At 43.3% G+C, this 16,446-nt stretch overlaps 2 protein-coding genes across 2 annotated transcripts; both read right to left on the bottom strand.

Moving 5' to 3' along the window:
- Positions 1-1,751: 1,751 nt before the first annotated feature.
- LOC130989774 (receptor-like protein kinase FERONIA) lies at positions 1,752-4,488 on the bottom strand. The gene has a single exon (XM_057913875.1). It carries the CDS (start codon positions 4,331-4,333, stop codon positions 1,832-1,834), a length of 2,502 nt encoding a protein of 833 aa, XP_057769858.1. The 5' UTR covers positions 4,334-4,488; the 3' UTR covers positions 1,752-1,831.
- An 8,710-nt stretch (positions 4,489-13,198) lies between these two features.
- LOC130989775 (receptor-like protein kinase FERONIA) lies at positions 13,199-15,963 on the bottom strand. The gene has a single exon (XM_057913876.1). The coding sequence runs from the start codon at positions 15,870-15,872 to the stop codon at positions 13,371-13,373; it is 2,502 nt and encodes an 833-aa protein (XP_057769859.1). The 5' UTR covers positions 15,873-15,963; the 3' UTR covers positions 13,199-13,370.
- Between the last annotated feature and the right edge of the window lie 483 nt (positions 15,964-16,446).

Consider the following 16,446-nt stretch of genomic DNA (forward strand, 5'->3'; position numbering starts at 1 on the left):
AGCTGGTGTGCAAGTTGAAAAAAAGCCTGTATGGCTTGAAGCAAGCTCCAAAGCAATGGTACAAGAAGTTTGATGGATTCATGCAGAAAAATGGCTACATGAAGTGCAATGCTGACCATTGTTGTTACTTCAAGAGGTTCGAGTCCAGCTATATCATCTTGCTACTTTATGTTGATGACATGTTAGTAGCCGGCTCAGACTTGAACGAAATCAAGAAGTTGAAAAGACAGCTTTCAGCGGAGTTCGAGATGAAGGACTTAGGAGAAGCAAAGCAAATTCTCGGGATGAGAATTTACAGAGACAAGCAAAAAGGTGTTTTGCAGTTGTCTCAGGCCAACTACGTCAATCGAATCTTGCAAAGATTCAACATGAGCAGTGCTAAGCCGGTTAGCTCAGCATTAGCTAACCATTTCCGCCTATCCAAAGAGCACTCTCCAAAGACTAAGGAGGAAAAAGACTTTATGGCTAAAATTCCTTACGCCTCAGCCATTGGAAGTCTAATGTATGCCATGGTCTGTACTAGACCAGATATCGCTCATGCAGTGGGAGTTGTGAGCAGATTTATGGCAAATCCAGGAAAGCAGCATTGGGAAGCAGTAAAGTGGATATTGAGATATCTATGTGGATCTACTGATAGATGCTTATGCTTTCGACGAGGTGATGTAGCACTACAAGGTTTTGTAGATGCAGATTTTACCGGTGAGGTAGATCGCAGGAGAAGCACTACCGGTTATGTCTTTACTGTTGGCACGACTGCTGTTAGTTGGATCTCGCAGATACAAAAGATTGTTGCTTTATCCACTACAGAAGCAGAGTACGTGGCAATCACCGAGGCTAGCAAAGAAATGATCTGGTTACAAGGGTTGTTGGCAGAATTGGGTTTTGATCAGACGAAGAATGTCTTGCACAGCGATAGTCAGAGTGCGATACATCTGGCAAAGAATTCAGCATTTCATTCTAGAACAAAGCATATTGGACTTCGTTATCATTTCATCAGATCTCTGTTGGAGGATGAGGTGTTAATACTTGAAAAGATCCAAGGAGCTCAAAATCCAGCCGACATGCTTACAAAGGCAGTAACCATTGATAAATTGAAGTTGTGCTCAGCTTCAATTGGTTTGCTAGAATGACAAAGACAGAAAGGCTGCTGCGTTGATCGAGGTGTGAAGACAGATTGAAATCAGTCTTCAAGTGGGAGATTGTTAGTCAAAAGTGGCTGCCACCAACCTTCTTCACCAACCACCTCACACCAACCACCTCTCACCTACCACCTCCAAATCTTCCTATAAATAGAGAGCTCTTCTGCAGCATCCAAAACACAACAACACCAAACAACAATCTAACTTTCAGCTAGAGAGAGATAGAGAAAGAGAGAGAGAGAAAAATCTTGTGAGAGAAAACTTCAGTGTGGAAGTTATACACGAGTGATAAAAGTGAGTTGAGAGATAGCCTCTGCGTAGGCAGATACAAAATACAGTGTGGTATTTTTGTTGTACTCCTCCTTTTGAGATTCTCTAATATATTGGTGTGGGTCCGTGGACGTAGGCAGTTTGGCCGAACCACGTTAAAAATATCGGTGTCATTTTTTTTTCTCGTTTCATATCGGTCGATATCCAAAATATTGCGTCACACCAGATCCCGGGCGGAATTAGTTGCGTCTAATTTCCCAACACTATGTGCTCTCTGCATGATATCATCTTTGGTAATCTTAGAACTGCTTACACAAAGCTGCAATGCGAATTCCGAGGCCCGAGAAAACAAATCTACACTGACATATATACATTTGTGACTTGACAATCCTCTGTTACTAATGATTGACAAAAACTACTTGTTATTTTAATTTCGTCTCTTCTAATTCACCCTTCACTTTGATTGTTTGTGGTGCTACAGATTCTTGTTGAGAGTGATCAGTTATGTCTTCCACCTCTGTTGTCAGCTGTAACGCGAGCGCTAATTCGAGGCCCATCACCACATCTGCCATGGTAGGTCTCTCTAGTGGCTGAATGTGTATGCATCTCCCTGCTATTCCAACAAATACATTCAAACAAGCTGCTGAAATCTGCCCCGCGAGGTTTGTGTCGATGAGTCGATCCACTTGCCCTTCACGCACACAAAATCGAGCCCATCCGGCCAGGCTATGTTGCTCCTCGTCGAGCCTCACATCCACGGCAGGCCTTCCGGAGAGAAGTTCGAAGAGAACCACTCCATATGCATACACATCGGATTTTCTGGTCAACTGATTGGTTGAAAGGTATTTGGGATCCAAGTAGCCGAAGGTGCCTTTGACGTTGGTGCTGATGTGCGTGAAGGAATCGTTCGAGTTTCCCATTTTGGAGAGCCCGAAATCTGAAATCTTGGCCACCCAGTCGTGGTCGAGAAGGATGTTGGTGGACTTGACGTCGCGGTGGATGATGGCGTGCTTGGTGCCGCTGTGGAGATAGTGCAGTCCTTTTGCGGCGCCCATGGAAATTTGGAGGCGCTGCTTCCACGTTAATGGTGAATTCTCGGAGTTGTTGATGATGTGGTCGCGGAGGGAGCCGTGGGCCATGTAGTCGTAGACGAGGATCATCTCGCCGTCGTCGTCGCAGTAGCCGATGAGGGAGACCAGGTGGAGGTGGCGAAGCTTGGAGAGCATCTCGATCTCGGTGAGGAACTCGCGGGCGCCTTGGCTGGAGGAGGGGTTGAGCCTCTTGATCGCGACGGTGGTGGTGGCGTGGTCGATGAGGCCTTTGTAGACGTTGCCGAAGCCTCCCTTTCCGATGACGAAGTTGTGGTCGAAGTTGCGGGTGGCGGTTTTGATGTCGTCGAAGGAGAAGTATCTGCAGAGATCGGTAGGCAGGGAGATGGCAGCTGATCCGCTAGTTCTGGCGGTGGACCAGCTTGACCCCGTCGATGACTTGGCGACGCTCGTCGCCGAGTCCTTCATTTTCCGCCGCCGCCGGAAGATCAAGAAGCCAATGGCTGTAACCACCGCAAGAACTCCGGCTACACTCCCAGTAACAGCGTAAATTATAGAAGATCCTCCACTCTTTCTCTTCCGCAGCGGCGGCGGCACATCCGGTGTCGAAGAATCCACCGTGAGGTCCGGGTTGGCGGCTGCAAGGCTCCGTTTCGCATCACTGAGTTTAAATATCTCTAAACCGTTCAACAGAGCACTCGCATACTTCGGATTTACCTCTACCATCGGAAACAAAGAAAGCCGCAGGTCTTGCTTTCTGTGACGGCCGTCATCAGGAACCCATGTTATGTAGTCTCTGAAGATGGGAATATCAGGGCCGCCGGCCCAAGTAATGACGTCGAAATTGATCTCAGCCATCTGATTATTGATTGCAACGGTTAACACCCTCTGGTTTTTCTCGGTGACGTCGAGCGTGAACTCGCAGAAATGGAGTCTGAGGAGATAGTAAAACCCAGAATCCACAGGGAATCCCCACTCCAAACTTATGTTGGTGTTCGACATCACTCTCGCAGACGTGTACACGATCGGCGGCGCACTGTAAGGAGGGGTTTCCGGCGTGTACTTGATCTCAGTATTCTCGAGGTGAGGCGTGTAACCGTAGTCCGCTCCGAATATGAAATCATCATCTGGGGACCACCCCCGGAACATGCCGCTGTCATTTGCAATTCCAACGGCGGCGCCGCCGACGTTGAGCCGGTGAAGATTTTCCAAAGCCGTATTGTTTTGCAGATACGTCACGCCGTTGAGATATACGTCCCTGATTGGCACATCGTTTCCCTTGAAGTAGAGTTTATCCGGACCTGAAACGATTTCAATCCCGTTGACGAAAGCAAAGGAATATGGATTCGGGAAGAATGTTAGTGTCAGTCTCTGCTGCTGTTGGTCGATGTTAATGATGAACTCTTTGCAGAAAGAAGGAAGTGAATTGTTCTTGGAATAAAAAAAGGCGCTGAAGTCTGTTAATAAAGTGAAATCATTTGCAGTGAGAGAGAAAAGTGATTGAGAAGTGTTATAGTCGGAGTAGGCGTCGGGGTAGAAGTAAAGGCGGAGGAATTTCTGGCCTGTGGTGAGCGGAAAAGTGTATGTGAAAGGGGAATGGAAGAGACGAGCAGTCTGGTAAGGGACTGGAAAAACCGAAGGGTCCATAGTGGAAGCTTCGGAAGCTGAAGATATGGAGGCGGCGTTTAATGGCATGTATCTTGAACTGGTATCGCTGTCCCAACTCCGGAGGCTGGTGTCGTTTGCGATTGTCGACGCGCCGCAGTTGAGGAGGATCAACTCCGTGGCGGTGTAGGCCGGCGTGGAGGCGCTGCTGATTTGGGCTGTTGAAAATATAGAGGTGAGCAAGAACAGGTAAAGAGAGTGGGACATCATCGTTGTAAACTTGTAATGAGAAAGAGCCCTTGTTTACCAATTTTGAGGCCTGGAAATGAAAAGTATAAAAAATGGTGCCAAAGACTTACTTGGAGCAAGCAAGTCAATGGCGTTACATGAATAATTTCTTTTCCACAACTAACGTGCCCCACCAAGAGAGGACCATGCTTTCAATGCCACGAGTTTTACTCTTGTTTTATATTTCCTCTGTCCCAATCAAAAATGGCTGAAATCAAACAAGTCCAAGAAATCACATTTCTCTCCGGCATCATTTCGAAACATGACTGCGCTGCGCCAACCCCATTTTCCCATTCAACACACACAATCCCTTTCAGGCATTCTGTCGAACACTTTAATAAACTAAACCCACAGACACAGCTGTTAGTTTGGTCATGGCAGAAATTTGTTTTCCTGTTCTCAATCTGAACCGAGTTGCCGAGAATCCAGAGAGAAAGGGACTGAGTGTTGGACGGGGAGCCTTCGCCGGATTAACCTCTCTTGTTTGATTCAGTGTTTTGTTTCGATTTATTTTTAGGAAAATCACTAAATTAGAATGATCAAATCTAGGATTATTTTTAGGAGAATTAGAATCCCTAAATTAGTGAAATCAAATCTAGTACTTCCTTCGTCCGCGAAATCGTTTCCACATTGTGGACGACGCGAGTTTTAAGAAAAATGGTGGATAGTAATGAATATTATAGTAAGTGGAGTTTGGGCCCACCATAAAGGTAAAAATATAAAGTTAAGAGAATAAAGTGTTATGTGGACCCTACAACTATAACTGGAAGTGGAAACGATAACGCGGACAGACCAAAATGGCAAATGTGGAAACGATATCGCGGACGGAGAGAGTATTATTTATAGGAGAATTAGAATCTCTAAATTAGTGGAAACAAATCTAGGATTATTTTAGGAGAATCTCTAAATTCACAGAAACAAATAAAAATAGCATAATTTTCGGAAAAAATTAAAAAACAAATCTTCGGAAAAAAAACAACATAATTTTCGAATAAAAAAAACTTAATTTACGAAAAAAATAATACTATTATTTTTGAAACAATAAAAAAATAATATATGGAAACAAATCTAGGATTATTTTTAGGAGAATCACCAAAATAGTGGGAAAAAAACATAATTTTTGAAAAAAATAAATAATTTTTGAATAAAATAAATAATAGTATTAATTTCGAAAAAAATAATAGCTAGAAACAAATCTAGGATTATTTTAACAAGAAACCCTAAATTATTGGTAACAAATCAATAATAAAATTTTGAAACAAATAAATCAAAAGAATTTCAGAATAAAAAATCATGTAAACTTCGAATTATATGATTTATATAATTTACGGAAATAAAAAAAAAACAAAAAAATAAGTAAACAAAAAAAAAAACGAAAAATAAGGAAACATAAAAACATAAATTTCGAAAATTATAAAACCGAAAATACAAAACAATAAAAAGAGTATAATATAAATAAGGGATAAAATAGTAAAAACACAATTCACTCCAAAACCAGCCAATCTAAACAAAAGCAAAAAACTGGGTTTTTATAGTGGTGTCTTAGACACTGGGCGAGTTTGATAGGGGACATAAGCCCTACATTACTTATTTACACTACTACAAAAGTTTACATACATAACAGTGCATAGATAACGGTGCGCACTTTTAGGAATAGACAACGGTTTTGCAAAAAATCTATGTAGTGTTGTCTATATGCATAGATAACGGTTTCAATTAATTCGTTATGTTTTTGCGTTATCTATTAGTTACATACATGAGTAAAAGGAGCAATACAACAGATCATAAATATATATATATATCCAAAATTACTTATAGATTCTATTAACGGCAAACATTCTTGTAGTCGCGAGCTCGTTGTTTGTAGAACTTGTTGTCTTTACCAATGCAACTGCTTTGAACTTGGGCGTTGCACAAAGGCGCATGTTGGTTCCCAGTCTTAAGAGTCTGACGCGCTGGCAAGCGACCGGCTAAAATCCTTCTGGTGATATCTTCTGAATACATGAGAAACTCTGCTTCATCGCCGCCGCCGATATTCCACACCGAACTGTTGCCGCCGCCGCTGCCGACAGCAGTTGTCTGGCATTCAGTTAGACGGAGGAGTATGACGAATGTAAGAGCGGCCAATGCTGCTGCTCCGGTGGGGAGAATTGCAATTTTCTTGTTGCTCTTCATTCTTAATTGGTATCCAATGGAATCTATCTACTACTACTATTTCTTACAACTTGCTTATAAGTTGTAGTAGAACAAATAATTGGAGCAAATAAATGAATGAGTGGTGGTGGCGCCATTCAATCACATGGCCATGTCGTTTTCTTCTTTATCATTTTCTTTGTCTAGCAACCTTTTTAATTTTTTATATTGTTTATGAAATTTTATAGTTTTATGTTATTTTAATTAAACATTGGTGTATGATTCTTAGGATTATCTTAAGTTGGGACCTTTTGCTTTTGTGTTTTACTGTTTTTTTTTATAAAAGTATAAATAAATAAATAAATAATTTTAAAGACCGTGCAACGGAGGACAGAACCTTAGGCCTTGGACATTAACAATGTGGCATAAATTTCATGGACGGAGTATTATCTTTACGTCTTGGCTTGTTTCTTTTAAATTTAAGTTTATTCAAAATATTTTATTAAGAATTTATTTCTTTTCAAAAAATTAGTTTTTAAATAATTAAAAGTTTTTATATCCGCTATTAAAAGTTATTAAAATTTATAGTATTGAACATTTTAATTAGACTAGGGTGTTACACATATACAATTTCATTTACAAATTTGCCCTTAAAATAAAAATACTCCCCCTGTCTTTTAAAAACATGCGGCCGAGTGAGTGACACATGTTTTAAGAAATATTATATGAGAGTACATCGTAGGTGAAAAATCTTAAATATGGTAATCGAGAGAAGCTAGGTTGAGAAAGAACAACATGATAGAAAATGTAGAGAGAATTGATAATGTCTCTGATATATTCTTTAGATTACAATGCACCCTTTTATAGTGTAAGGGTGAATCAAATGTCAAACTACAATCTCTTAAAATCAAATACAATCTCTTAAAATCAAAAGCTAAAGATTTTATCGTTGAATTATTATTCATGATCTTTGAATAATAATCTTTGACTTATGCAAATGGTTATTTTCAACACTCCCCCTCAAGTTAAGTAATGGCATTTCCGATACTTAACTTGTCCAGAACTTCTCTGAAGACTTTTGTGTTTACAGCCTTAGTCAATATGTCAGCCAACTGTTCATCCGATCGTATGAAAGGAAGTTCAATGATCCCACTATCGAGCTTCTCTTTGATGAAATGCCGATCGATCTCCACGTGTTTGGTCCTGTCGTGTTGTACGGGATTTTCAGATATACTAATCGCAGCTTTATTGTCACAGAAGAGCCGACTTCCCCTTCTTGGAGGAAAGCCAATCTCTGTGAGCAATCTCCGAAGCCACAGGATTTCAGTTATCCCACTTTTTACTCCTCTGAATTCTGCCTCTGCACTTGATAGGGCCACTACTTTCTGTTTTTTGCTTCTCCATGTGACCAAATTTCCTCCAACGAAGGTAAAATATCCGGCGGTAGATTTCCTATCATTTGGGTTACTGGCCCAATCTGCGTCTGTAAACCCGTCAACTTCCAAATCTTCCTTTTTTTCAAGCAAAATCCCATAATCAGTGGTTCCTTTCAGATACCGGACAATTCTCAAAGCTGCCTCCATATGCTCCTTCTGGGGTTTGTGCATAAACTGACTTACTATTCCAACTGCATATGTGATGTCGGGCCGTGTATGGGAGAGATAGATGAGTTTCCCAACAAGGCGCTGGTATTTTCCTTGATCTGTTAAGTCAGCTCCCTCAACAATTGTTAATCCATGATTTATCACAATCGGTGTTTCTGCAGGTTTACACTCGAGTAGCCCAGTTTCTGCAAGTAAGTCAAGGACATACTTTCTTTGTCTCAGGAAGATTCCCTTTTTCGACCTTAAAATCTCAATTCCAAGGAAGTACTTCAGAGATCCAAGGTCTTTCATTTCAAATTCCAGGAACAAGTTTTTCTTCAGGTTTACTATCTCTTCAACATCGTCTCCTGTGATAATCATGTCATCAACATAAATGATTAAACATGTTACCTTTCCTTCTCTTCGTTTCACGAATAATGTATGATCAGAGTTACTCTGTTTATAGCCATTTTTTGCCATAGCTAAACAGAATCTCCCGAACCATACTCTGGGCGATTGCTTCAATCCATAGAGTGTCTTCTTTAGCCTGCACACTTGACCTGCATCGAACTCTTCGGAATAACCTGGGGGAACTTCCATATATATCTCTGCATTGTCATCCAATTCTCCATGTAGGAAGGCATTAGTTACATCCAACTGATGCAAAGGCCAATCCTTGCATGCTGCTACTGAGAGAAGTGTTCTTACTGTGTTCATCTTGGCCACTGGTGAGAATGTTTCTTCATAGTCTATCCCGTAGGTCTGAGTGTATCCTTTTGCAACCAACCTAGCTTTGTACCTCTCGATTGAACCATCTGCTCGCCTTTTGATTGAAAAAACCCATCTGCATCCCACTGGCCTCTTTCCTTCTGGCAGCACACATCTTTCCCATGTCCCATTCTTAATTAGTGCATCCATTTCCTTCTTCATGGCATCCCTCCAATGTTTATGTCTCCTTGCCTCTTCTACTGTCTGGGGTACATCCTCCTCTTCATAAAGAGCTGCTTCAAAGGCCCGTGCCATCTCTGTGAGTTGTCCTTGGGCAAGGTTGGCAATCGAGTACCTAGTCTTCCGTCCCTGCCAGTCTGGAGAGTATCGCTTTGGTGGTTTTCCCCTTGTACTTCGGGGAGGCAATGTGTACTGATCTGTGGCACCTGCTAACTCAGTACGTTCATCATCTTCATCCGTATCCCTTCCAGTTTCTGTGTCAGTGTCTTCATCCCTCTGTTCCTCAATGTTAGTATTAACTTGAGAACTATTGAGATTACTTACCCCAGGATTTGAAGATGGGGTTGATAGTGGGGTCGACTCGCTGGACATCTCGAACTGAACCTGTGTTGTAGATGTCTCGGCGGGTGTGCTAACCTTCTCTGTTGGACCAACGTCTGGCACAGAACCTGGCAATGACACTGAGCTAGTTTGAGACGGATGAGAAGGTAGGGAATGAAGGGTTGTTTGGACAGTGGATGGCGTATGGAGCCAACTTAGGGAGTCGACAATCTCCTTTTTCTCCCCCTGACTCCCATGTTGGTGGAAAAAATATTCTGTTTCAACGAAGTCACAGTTTAAGGTAGTGTATAGGTGATTAGCTACAGGATCATAACATCTATACCCCTTCTGATTTTTGCCATACCCCAGGAAAACACACTTAACAGCATTTGGTGAGAACTTTGTACGATTTTGTTTAGGGATATGAACATAAACGGTGCATCCAAAAATTCTGGGTTCCAGTGTGAGGGATGAGGGTATTTCAGAGTGAGCAGCTAGGAACTCAAGGGGTGGTTTAAAGTTTAGGATATGAGTTGGCAGTCGATTCAAGAGGTAAACAGAGGTAGCTACGGCTTCGGGCCAGTAAGATTTAGGGACTTGGGAGTCGATGATAAGGGCTCTAGTCATCTCTAAAATGATCCTATTTTTCCGTTCAGCTACCCCATTCTGTTCAGGTGTGTAAGGACATGTTGTTTGGTGGACAAGGCCTTTTTCAGTGAAGAAGTTTTGCATCTTGGAATTTACATACTCCCCCCCATTATCAGATCTAAGGATTTGAATATTTTTCTTGTATTGTGTTTGTACTAGATTATAGAAGTGGGTGAACTTTTCAAAAACTTCACTTTTGGATTTTAAGAAATATACCCACGTAATTCTAGAACAATCGTCAACAAATAGCAAAAAATATCTAAACCCATTATCACTAGTAACCGGAGCTGGACCCCAAACATCAGAGTGAAGTAAAGAGAAAACTGACTTCACACGAGTATTATTAAGTTTAAAAGAGTGACGATGGCTCTTAGCCAGAAAACATGTCTCACAGTTCAAAGGGTGTGAAGTAATAAGGTTTGGATAAATTAACCGTAAATATCCTATGGATGGATGTCCTAACCGCCTATGCCAAAGCCAAGTCTGTTCCTCTGCCAGTCCTTGAGTTAGCATCGCAGCACCCTGTTGAGCCATCCTATCCACATAGTAGAGTCCTCGATATTCAGTGCCACGCCCAACTATCTTCCCCGTCCTCGTATCCTGTAAAATGCAGAAGCCAGGCTGCATTAGTAAGTTACAGTGTAATTCTCTCATTACGTGGCTAACAGACACCAATTTGTGGGATAAAGACGGGATATATAAGCAGTTTGGAAGACATAATTTAGAGGATAATTTAATAGTTCCAGCTCCTTCTACATATGCTAAATTTCCACTAGCAGTTTTAACATATTTTTTCTGGGTAGGAAAAATTTCCATAAAATCCGAGGCATCAAAGGACATAGTATCTGTGGCTCCACAATCAAAAATCCAATGGTAGTCTTTATCTGGTGTTCCAGAATTAGAGGAAGATAATGCTAAGGCCTGAACAAAATAAGAGCTGTGAATGAGTGAGGGGTTTAAAAGGTATAACCCCTCATTACCTTCCCCTTCGTGAACCCTAGCCGCCAGGGCACCTCCTCTCTCATCGTTAATGCGCGTCTGTGGCGGTGGTGGTCCGACGTTGCCTGCCGGAGTTCCGGCGTTGGCGGCTCGTGTATCACCGCCTGACCACGCCCCGCCAGTCGTTGCAGCAGACACGATTGACGTCGGTCTTGTGCCGCTGATCGCCACCGTCGCTTGTCCATTCGGACTCCATGGTTGATTCCGATTTTTGGACGCAGCTCTTGATTTCTTCATTTCGTCCCACCATTCGGGAAATCCGATGAGTAAGAAACATCCCTCCTTGGTATGTTTTTTACCTCCACAGTGTGTGCAAACGAGTTTGCTCTTGTCGATTTCCCCTTTCCTGTTGTTCCAGGTTTGATTTCCTTGCTGTGGTCGATTGGAGAGCGGTGGTGGTCGGCTGTGGTTGACCGCGGCGAGTCCGGACCCGATTCCTACGGTCGGCGATTCAGAGGATTTGAGGATATCCTCGTTTGTGGCCTGCCTTCGTACCAGTCCGTAGGCTCTTCGAACAGTTGGTAATGGATCCTTGTCCATAATCTCCCTCTTGATATTAGCATATTTGTCATCCAATGCACTTAGAAATTGATAGAGGCGATGGCGCTCCTCCCTCTTCTGATATCCCTCTATGTCTGTCGGACTCGGATCTCTGGTATCAATCGAGATCCATAAGTCCTGCATTTTGATCCACAACCCTTCTAGTGTCATAGATTCTTGTTTGATTGTCATGGCTTGTCGGTGCAGATCATAGATTTGGAATGGATCAGATCCACTTCCATAAGTGATCGCCAATCCTTCCCATAGATCAGAGGCGGTTGCGTACTGTGATACCTCATTCACAAGTCCGGTTTCGATATTATTGATCACCCAATTGAAAACGCAGTTATCCCGTTGCTCCCATCTCGTGTAGCTGGGATCGTCAATTGCGGGTGGTTTTGAAACTCCATTAATGTGAGATGTCAAACCTTTTCCCGCAATTGCCCGTTTCATGAGGTTAACCCATAATGGGTAATTCTCCCCATTGAGTTTCGCCTTGGGAGAGAAGATGAACAGTAACTTGAACAGTAATTTGAACAGTAACTGCCACGTCACAGTAACTTGAACAGTAATTTGAATAGTAACTGCCGCGTCACCTTGAACAGTACTGCCACGTCGCTTTGAACAGTACTACCACGTCACCTCGAACAGTAACTGCCACGTCGCCTTGAACAGTAACTGCCACGTCGCCTTAAAGTTACTGTTCACCTTCTCTCCCAACACTTCACCTGCTCCTCTCTCTCTCTAGATTGCAGAATTTTTTTTTTTTTTTTTTTGCGTTGGTTTGGTGTGTAGTAAATTTGTAGGGTTCTTTTGGTGGTTAACCTGCTCTGATACCATCTTAAATATGGTAATCGAGAGAAGCTAGGTTGAGAAAGAACAACATGATAGAAAATGTAGAGAGAATTGATAATGTCTCTGATATATTCTTTAGATTACAATGCACCCTTTTATAGTGTAAGGGTGAATCAAATGTCAAACTACAATCTCTTAAAATCAAATACAATCTCTTAAAATCAAAAGCTAAAGATTTTATCGTTGAATTATTATTCATGATCTTTGAATAATAATCTTTGACTTATGCAAATGGTTATTTTCAACAAAAAATGGGTCTCATTTTATAAAATGTATTATCTCCTAATTTTGAGACTTGAATGTTAGGGGACTTTGCTCCTTCAGAGTCATGGATCTTAATGAGAACTTATGCTCCCACACACTCCTCAGCTACATAGTCTATATTTTCCTTTTGATTCTTATATGGTTGCTTCTTCTTTCAACTGAAACAATTTTTCCTTATATGCCCCGACTTTTGACAATAATGGCAATTTTTGGAGTCTTCTTCTCCACTGCTTTTTTTCCTTTATTCTGCCCCGATTTCTTGGCCTTCTTCCGCTGCTTCTTGGATTTCTTTTTGTTGAAATTCTCTTTCACATTCAGTACTTCACCAACCGAGTCATTCTTAGACTCATTGGCTTTCTGCAGATCCTTAGCTCTCATGCATTCTGCGTGATTTCAAGAGAAATCTTGGTTTCTATTTCAAAAATTGTGATCATAACTCTTTGGAAGCGCATTCAATAGCATAATTGCCTTAACCTCATCATCCATTGTAACATCGATGTTTTCAAGATCAGCCAAAGACTTGTTAAACTCATCTAACTGATCCTCAATAGCATAATTGAATAATAGCAGTATGTGCTCTCTGCATGATATCATCTTTGGTAATCTTAGAACTGCTTACACAAAGCTGCAATGCGAATTCCGAGGCCGGAGAAAACAAATCTACACTGACATATATACATTTGTGACTTGGCAATCCTCTGTTACTAATGATTGACAAAAACTACTTGTTATTTTAATTTCGTCTCTTCTAATTCACCCTTCACTTTGATTGTTTGTGGTGCTAGAGATTCTTGTTGAGAGTGATCAGTTATGTCTTCCACCTCTGTTGTCAGCTGTAACGCGAGCGCTAATTCGAGGCCCATCACCACATCTGCCATAGTAGGCCTCTCCAGTGGCTGAATGTGTATGCATCTCCCTGCTATTCCAACAAATACATTCAAACAAGCTGCTGAAATCTGCCCCGCGAGCTTTGTGTCGACGAGTCGATCCACTTGCCCTTCACGCACACAAATTCGAGCCCATCCGGCCAGGCTGTGTTGCTCCTCGTCGAGCTTCACATCCACGGCAGCCCTTCCGGAGAGAAGTTCGAAGAGAACCACTCCAAATGCATACACATCGGATTTTCTGGTCAATTGATTTGTTGAAAGGTATTTGGGATCCAAGTAGCCGAAGGTGCCTTTGACGTTGGTGCTGATGTACGTGAAGGAATCGTTCGAGTGTCCCTTTTTGGAGAGCCCGAAATCTGAAATCTTGGCCACCCAGTTGTGATCGAGTAGGATGTTGGTGGACTTGACGTCGCGGTGGATGATGGCGTGCTTGGTGCCGCTGTGGAGATAGTGCAGTCCTTTTGCGGCGCCCATGGAAATTTGGAGGCGCTGCTTCCACGTTAACGGTGAATTCTCGGAGTTGTTGATGATGTGGTCGTGGAGGGTGCCGTGGGCCATGTAGTCGTAGACGAGGATCATCTCGCCGTCGTCGTCGCAGTAGCCGATGAGGGAGACCAGGTGGAGGTGGCGGAGCTTGGAGAGCATCTCGATCTCGGTGCGGAACTCGCTGGCGCCTTGGTTGGAGGAGGGGTTGAGCCTCTTGATAGCGACGGTGGTGGCGGCGTTGTCGATGAGGCCTTTGTAGACGTTGCCGAAGCCTCCCTTGCCGATGATGAACTCGTGGTCGAAGTTGCGGGTGGCGGTTTTGATGTCGTCGAAGGAGAAGTATCTGCAGAATTCGGAGGGCAGGGAGACGGCAGCTGATCCGCTAGTTTTGGCGGTGGACCAGCTTGACCCCGTCGATGACTTGGCGACGCTAGTCGCCGAGTCCTTCATTTTCCGCCGCCGCCGGAAGATCAAGAAGCCAATGGCTGTAACCACCGCAAGAACTCCGGCTACACTCCCAGTAACAGCGTAAATTATAGAAGATCCTCCACTCTTTCTCTTCCGCAGCGGCGGCGGCACTTCCAGTGTCGAAGAATCCACCGTGAGCTCCGGGTTGGCGGCTGCGAAACTCCCTTTGGTATCATTGAGTTTGAAAATTTCTAATCCATTTAGCAAAGCGCTAATAAACTTTGGTCTCACCGAAAGCAAAGGAACCAACGATAGGCGCAGGTCTTGCTTTCCACGATCTCCGTCGTCAGGAACCCATATTATGTAGTCTCTGAAGACGGGAATATCAGGGCCACCGGCGAAGATGATGACGTCAATTTCAATATCCGCCGTCTGATTATTGATGATTATCGAAAACACTCTTTCGTTTGGCACCGTAACTTCCTGCAGAAATTCACAAAAGTGGAAGCGGAGCAGATAGAAGAATCCCGAATCAACCGGAAATCCCCACTCCAAGCTTATGCTGATGTTGGTCATGAAACGAGCAGATGTGTACACTCTCGGCGGAGCAGTATACGGCGGCGTTTGGGCGGTGTAGTTGATCACAACTCCCTCGTCATACTGGTTCCAGCCATGATCGCGGAAGAATATGTAGTCATCGTCAGGATTCCAGCCCCGGAACATGCCGCGCGTGGGCCCGCTGTCGTCTTCGATAGCGACCCTCGCGCCGCCGACGTTCAGCCTGTAGAGATTCTCCAAAGCCGTGTCGGAGTTGAGATAATACACCTGGTCGACAAATTTGATCACCACGTCGTTTCCCTTGAAATAGAGTTTATCAGGGATCGACACGATCTCGATTCCGTTGATGAAAGCGGAGGACTTTGGATTCGGGGTGAAGGTTAAATCGAGCCTCTGGGTTGCTCCGATGTTGACGATGAATTCCTTCATAAAAGCAGGTCGTGATAAGCTCTGGGAATGTAGGAAAGCGCTGAAGTTTCCCAACAGGGTGAAGGAATTCGCAGTGATAGAGAAAAGAGACTGAGTAGCGTCGACGTCGGAGTAGGCGTTGGGGTAGAAGTAAAGACGGAGGAATTTCTGGCCTGTGGTGAGCGGAAAAGTGTATGTGAAAGGGAAATGGAAGAGACGAGCAGTCTGGTAAGGGACTGGAAAAACCGAAGGGTCCATAGTGGAAGCTTCGGAAGCAGAAGATGAGGCGGCGTTTGAAAGCATGTATCTTGAACGGGCATCGCTGTCCCAACTCCGGAGGCTGGTGTCGTTTGTGATTGTCGACGCGCCGCAGCTGAGGAGGATCAACTCCGTGGCGGTGTAGGCCGGCGTGGAGGCGCTGCTGATTTGGGCTGTTGAAAATATAGAGGTGAGCAACAACAGGTAAAGAGCGTGGGACATCATCGTTGTAGTGAGTAAGGGCCATGTTTAGCAGATTTGAGGCAACTAAAAGGATAAAAAGTGGTGCCAAAGACTTACTTGGAGCAAGTCAATGGCGTTACACCAATAATTTGTTTTCCACAACTAGCGTGCCCCACCAAGAGAGGGCCATGTTTTCAATGCCACGAGTTTTAATCTTTTTCTATATTTCCTCAAAAATGGCTGAAATCAAACAAGTCCAAGAAATCACATTTCTCTCGGGCATCATTTCGAAATATGACTGCGCTGCGCCAGCCCCATTTTCCCATTCAAGACACGCAATCCCTTTCAGGCATTCTGTCGAACACTTTGATAGCACACTCCAACTGGGAGCATTTAATCTACAATTAACAAACTAAACCCACAGACACAGTTGTTGGTTTGGTCATGGCCGAAATTTGTTTTCCTGTTCTCAATCTGAACCGAGTTGCCGAGAGAGAAAGGGACTGAGTGTTGGACGGGGGGAGCCTTCGCCGGATTAACCTCTCTTGTTTGATTCAGTGTTTTGTTTCGATTTATTTTGTTTCTGAAAAAGGCTATCTGTTTTGTTTCGATTTGT

This window comes from Salvia miltiorrhiza, chromosome 6, assembly GCF_028751815.1.
Source record: "Salvia miltiorrhiza cultivar Shanhuang (shh) chromosome 6, IMPLAD_Smil_shh, whole genome shotgun sequence".
Lineage (NCBI taxonomy): Eukaryota > Viridiplantae > Streptophyta > Magnoliopsida > Lamiales > Lamiaceae > Salvia > Salvia miltiorrhiza.